General features: G+C 34.8%; 1 protein-coding gene and 1 pseudogene across 1 annotated transcript; both read right to left on the bottom strand.

Annotated features, from left to right (window-relative positions):
* Positions 1 to 809: 809 nt before the first annotated feature.
* LOC105462513 lies at positions 810 to 2,257 on the bottom strand. The gene is made up of 2 exons (XM_011709159.1): positions 1,796 to 2,257; positions 810 to 1,708 (listed from the first exon to the last, which is right to left on the bottom strand). Exons 1-2 carry the CDS (start codon positions 2,145 to 2,147, stop codon positions 1,044 to 1,046), a joined length of 1,017 nt encoding a protein of 338 aa, XP_011707461.1. The 5' UTR covers positions 2,148 to 2,257; the 3' UTR covers positions 810 to 1,043.
* A 3,256-nt stretch (positions 2,258 to 5,513) lies between these two features.
* On the bottom strand, positions 5,514 to 6,075 carry LOC105462597 (annotated as a pseudogene).
* Between the last annotated feature and the right edge of the window lie 51 nt (positions 6,076 to 6,126).

Here is a 6,126-nt window from a genome sequence, read left to right as displayed (position 1 = left end):
AATCTTACTATAAGATAAAATGAGACAGCATTCCCCGCAAATGCTATCTCTCTCAGTCGTATTCTGCCAACTTTCGGCTTCATGCTGTGGACAGAATGCTCGGTCTATATATATATGTCGTTGGTCAGAATATGCTGCTTGATGTCGTTAATCGACCAATGAGCGAGAACTGAGATGAGAGCTTAAGACTGTCTCATCGAAAATTTGAGAATTTATCTAGAAATCATATTCTGCGTTACGTATAATTTATCGAATTGAATGAAAAGACTTTATATCGCGCCTCGCTGTATATTAAAGCGTTTTATTGGCGAGTTTACAATTTTGTCCGATATTTCGGTTGGATATCGGCCTTTACGCATTATCGCGCTATTAACGAACACGAATTCAACGCTGCTATGGCAAGTTATTGCGCTTTTGCCAATTTACATGGAATCTCGGATTTTCTCCGTTGGAAACATTTATTACGTTAAGATACACCCGTGTGTATAATATTATGTTGTTACGTTAACTTTTATCGGATACAAAGTCTTAAAAGTATTTAAATCAAACTGGCCTTTTGCCATGTTATTATTTAACAGAAAATAAGAGTATCTATCGGATTAGATCTCTTTTAAAATGAATATTTAATTATGACCTTTACCTGACGCTATACGCTAAGTGGCTTTACACAGGCAAGTGACTCTACGCAGGTAAGTGACTCTACGCAGGTAAGTGACTTTAATATACTATATTTTGAGCGAATTCACTCTATTATAATTATTATATTTATAGGTGAGAAGAGGAATTAAGGTAAGTATAATTTTACATTCTTATATATAAACGTATGAACTATATATTATTTTGACATTACAACTATGTTATAGTATAGGGGATAATAAATGTAAATATAGTTTAAATATCGCATCCTGCTTATTGGCATGTCAAGTCAGCATAGAGTATTACAACGTTCTTCATCATTGCAGCTCTTCGCCTTGTGGCTGCAATGGACTTTCCCGACCGGGCTTGAACTTCCCGTAATCCCCATGCTGTTCTGCCTCCGCTATCTATCTCTGAAGTTCCGCTGCAACTCCTTCCTCAGACATCGGTGAGTATTGTGCTCGGAAACTATTCTCCGAGTATTCGACTACTTCTTCCCCTGCGATATCCATTGGCCATTCGGCAGCGATCATGTCGGCTACCCCCATCGGCTTCTCCGGCTGCTCTGTGGCTGTCTCATTGCTACTCGCAAAATCTTCCGATGCAACCGACGCTCTATTAGCGGATGATTGCATTCTCCTCGCCGATTGTGAGCTTGGAGAATCTAAGCGAGACAATCTGACTGTACAATAAGGAATGATTTTGTAAATTATTTCCTTTATATTTTGCCCCTTTGGTTGCTTGTCAGATTTTCTACCAAACGAGAATCTTCCCTTTGCGTCTTTATTTTGATTTGCTGAGACTACTTGTCTAATAGTTGGTTCTCGTTTCGGTGATCTTTCCCATGGCATTAGTTTCTTCGGGTATTTCTTTTTATTTGTCTTACGTTTTTTAGCCGGCTGCTCAATCTGTTGTGTTTCTTGTTCGCCTTCGGATTCTGAATAAATGTTGCTTTGTCCTCCGGTTAATTGCTGCCAGTCGTTTTCGTTATCTGGAATGCCGGTTGACGGTGTTTGTACCTCCTCTTCAGGATGCCATGTCGGTTCCCGATCTTCCGTGTCGATTCCTGGAACTTCTATTCGTATCTTAACCCCCTGGTTAACTATGTCTATTATTATCCTAAATTTTCTATCAGCTAAATTATGCGGTGGTAACTTACAATTAGCTGTTATATTTATCGTATCGTTGTACGTCTCTTCTTGATTCTCATTTTTGACTGAGAATTCATCTTTTATCGTGATTATTTCTGACGGTTTTTTATTCGCTAAATCTATTAACTTTCTGGTTTTTTCTTCCCAGCTTTTATTTATTTTATCTAGCTCTTGCTGATTTTCCTCGATTTCCGGTAGTTCGTTTAGTGTTTTTCTTAACTTGATCACCTTTTCCGCCAACGAGTACATTAGCTCTTTATTCTTCGTGCGAGAGGTTACCTCGTCTGTCAGTTTGTTTAATTCTTGTAGTAACTCCCTCGGCGTTGAGAATTCTTGTAGAATTTTATCTATGTTTTCCATCTTGTTGCTCCTACGCTTCCTTTTATCTTTTTTACTATGTTTTCGCGACTTTTCGCGAATAATATTCTGAGTTTCAGGTTTTCGGTGTGTCACCCACGTGTTAGATACTCGAGAAGAAGACAAGATGGCCGCCTCCCGCTCGGTTAGCCTTTCTGGCTTGTGCGCATGCGTCACCGCATTAGTGCGCATTTTCATTGCGAGTCTCTTTAAGATTATATCAGCTTTATTTATTAATGGTATTATTTTATTATTCAGGCTGCTATTAATAATCTCGGCTTGACTATTTGTTGTATTTTGATATTCAGATGGAGTTTTAGATTTATCTGAATTCTTTTTTAGTAATTTGTTGCGATTTTTTCTAGCTCTTCTGCTATTGGTTGATCTTGATTGACTATTGTCACAGACGAGTATTGCTGTATCTTGAGCCCTCTTTTTGTGTTTTGCCGTTACTTTATTGTATTTCGGCTTATCATTTATATTTTTTCTTGACGAATTATCAGAGTTTTTGTTTACTCCTCGCCAGCCTTTATTCTTCCGGTTGGAATTCTGAGATCTTCTGTTGTTGTTTCCGCCATTGGCTGAAATTTTCATTGTTGTAGGGTCGTCAGAGTGCCTCTTTACTCCTCGCCATTTCCTCTTTTTTGAAGTGGTTATCTTCGTTGCTCGAAGAATTGCAAGATTTATTTAATTTATTGTTTGGATCGTCTCGCTTACGAATCCATATATTCGGTTTATCATTGTTGTCGTTTGCATGCGAATCTGCCTTATAGGCTAAAGTTTTCGCTAATTCCAATTGGTCCCATAGCTCGTCTGGCTGGTGTTCATGAAATTGCGATTGTATCTCCTGCTCCTTCTTCTCCTCGTACGAATAATTTGATCCTCGGGTCCTTGACTGACTTTTTTGTACGACTGACACATCCTTTTGACGATGAGTTGTATACACCTCGACGGGATCTCTCGCCCTTGATGCGTTGGTTTTAGCCGCGATATTTTGTCGTCTCTTCCTGTGTTCGCTCCTCCTTCTCAAGTCTATTGACTCGTTCGAACTTTCGCTGCTGACAACTATTATTTTATTTTCGTCCTCTTCCTCGGACGATATTAACGGTTGAATCTTTTTATTAATTTTCGCAAATCTTCTTATTTGCGTTGTTATAGCCTTGAGTTAAGTATGAATGTGTTGGGTTGTGTCGATGATTACGGCAATTAGAACACCATTTGTGTCGCTGTGTGTACAAAAGTGTCTAGTGATTTTACAATTGGAAAGCACCCATAGTCGACAGACAAATATTTATTCGCGATAAAATTAGTAAGTATTATTAATTCACCACAGGAGCTTATAAATTTCAATATTCTGTAATTTTAAAATTATTAAAGATGTTTATACAGTTATCCCGTTTTGTGTATCACAAGAGATCCATAAGGAAATTTAAATAAGAAATTTTAAGTTATTATACATATATTATCGATATAATTACATTATATTATATTAAAATAATTTGTATCATTTATTCATCTGCATGTTACATAAAATCTGCATATATTTTTCGTGAACAAATTTTTTTAGTAAAACTTATATATGTTTATATTTAGAATATGTTTTGTAATAATATAAAGTATAATGTTTTATAATAAATTAATAAGCATGACATTTTATAGCTAATGCTATTATGATGATTCCTGATACTGTAGAAGCAAGGCAGTTCTTTAATCTTAAAATCAGTAATAAATTAAGTATGTATATTTTTATAAATAGATTATTGATTTTTATTATTATTTTTTTTTATTAATATGAAAATTTTGTTGTAGGAAGTAAGATTAGTATTGTTTCTTCAGATGCTGATGAAACTGGTACAACTGATTCGGACGAACTTGTTTTAATTACATCTAATAACAATTTAGGTATATATTGATTGAATAAATGAAAACTTGGCTTTTCTTTGTTTAATTGCTACTATATAAATGTTTTATTGTAGATACTTGTACTTCTTTTCTTTCATCGAGTTCTCCACCAGTTAAGTGGACAGATGCCAATGCTGTGAGGGTACTAATTTCACAATGGAAAAACCACAAAAGTGATTTCAAAAGTACTCGTATTAGAAATAATAAAATGTGGCAAATGATAGCGGATGATTTGAAAAAAGAAAATCCCTTGTGGAGCTTTAGTGGTACTCAGTGTGAAAACAAATTCAAAGATGTTCGAAAATCATACACTAAAGTAAAAGACCACAACAACCAGAGTGGAGCAGAATTGAAAACATATAAATTTTACGATAAAATGGAGGCTATTTTAGGTGAAAAACCAATAGTGAAACCTCTTTCAATATCATCAACTTTAAAAAAAAGGAAATATCCAAATCTGAAGACAGCACAATCACCATCTAATTCTGACAGTGACGAAAAAGAAAATGATTCAAAGTCAAATAGGAAAAAAAGCAGAACAGCAAAAGAATTAGACAAATGGAGCATGCAATAAAGAATAGAAGCAGCAGAACGAGAAGAAGCTAGAATGAAAAGACATAAAGAAAAAATGGAAAAACAAAAAAAGCTATTATGATTTATAAATAGCAAATGGAAAAATTAATTGAAAAGCTCTAAGTAAAAAGAATCTACTTGTTTTTATTATTTTTTTATAATTTACAATTTTAGAAAAGTTAAAATAATTTTTATTATTTTAAAAGTTAAGATAATTTTTTTTTATTCTTTCAGAAGTTATTGAAATATTTATTTTTTCTTATCTACTTTTTTTGTTTGATATTCAATATTCTTAAGATAAATTTCATTTATTATTTTCATATAAGTATTTTATGTTAAAATGGTTAAATATAAAATTCTTCCATTTTTCTAGTCACCATTTTTTGTGTAATATACATATAAATAAAATTATAAAGTCATTAAGATGCTATTTAGTTAAGTTTTGTCATCAACAAAATAAAAAATTATTTTTATATTAATTAAATGTCTAAAAAATATGCATCTATTAATACATTGCAGTGTTATAATTTTATTCAGAGTAATTAAAAATACTCTTTTTATGTATGAAAATTATTGTTATATGAAAATATTATAATTTATTTTACATTTTCATATCTTTCATGTTTGTGTAATAATGTTATCCATGCAATGTAAATTCAAAAAATAAGAGATATACAGGGTGTCTCATACTCAATGGTACAGCGCTTGTGGGGAGGTAGTGTAGACCAAACTGAACAAAAAAGTCCTGTACCATTTTACGATCTTTGCAATAGTTTTCGATAAATAATATTTTATATTTTTGCAGTAATGTAATTCTACAATACAGGGTCCATTATGAAAGTAATGCGCATTTTCTGGGAAAAATAGATTTATTGATCGTACTTGTACAAATGCTTAAAATTCTTCAAAATACTCTCCTCCTGCATCGCAATACACTTGCGGAGACGTGTTTGCCACGCCTGAAAGGCACCCTGAAACGATCCTCGACGGGAATGCCTCTCAGAAATGTTGTAACATGCTTTTGGATGTTTTCCACGGTCTCCCAATGTTTTCCTTTCAGCTCTCTCTCGAGTCGGGGAAACAAAAAAAAGTTGCATGGAGTCAAGTCGGGACTGTAAGGGGGTTGGGGGACCACCGGGGTGTTGCTCCGGGCCAGGAAGTTGGTAACGATGAAGGCCGTGTGACTGGTGGCATTGTCATGGTGGAGCTTGACCGTGTCTTTAATGTCAGTCCTCACCCGGCGTTTCAATCTCTTGAGCACCTTCAGGTAAAAGGCTGAGTTGATAGTTTGTCCCTGCGGTATAAACTCATAATGGACGATTCCTTGGACGTCAAAGAAGACAATGAGCATTGTTTCGATGCGTGACTTACTCATTCGCGCTTTCTTGGGGCGGGGGGATGATTTTGTGTGCCACTCGCTACTCTGCCTTTTCGATTCTGGGTCGTACTCGAACATCCAGGATTCGTCTCCGGTTATGACAAAGTTCAGAAAGTCCGGCTCATTTTG

The sequence above is a fragment of the Wasmannia auropunctata genome, unplaced genomic scaffold, assembly GCF_000956235.1.
Source record: "Wasmannia auropunctata unplaced genomic scaffold, wasmannia.A_1.0 LD336097.1, whole genome shotgun sequence".
NCBI lineage: Eukaryota > Metazoa > Arthropoda > Insecta > Hymenoptera > Formicidae > Wasmannia > Wasmannia auropunctata.
Note: the sequence above shows the minus strand (reverse complement) of the source record. Positions and strands in the feature narration are given on the sequence as shown.

Coding starts and splice junctions, on each gene's coding strand:
- LOC105462513 (XM_011709159.1), bottom strand. CDS start 2,147: ATGGAAAACATAGATAAAATTCTACAAGAATTCTCAACGCCGAGGGAG. Junction 1,709..1,795: donor GATAAATATAACAGCTAATT/GTAAGTTACCAC, acceptor TACGAATAGAAG/TTCCAGGAATCGACACGGAA.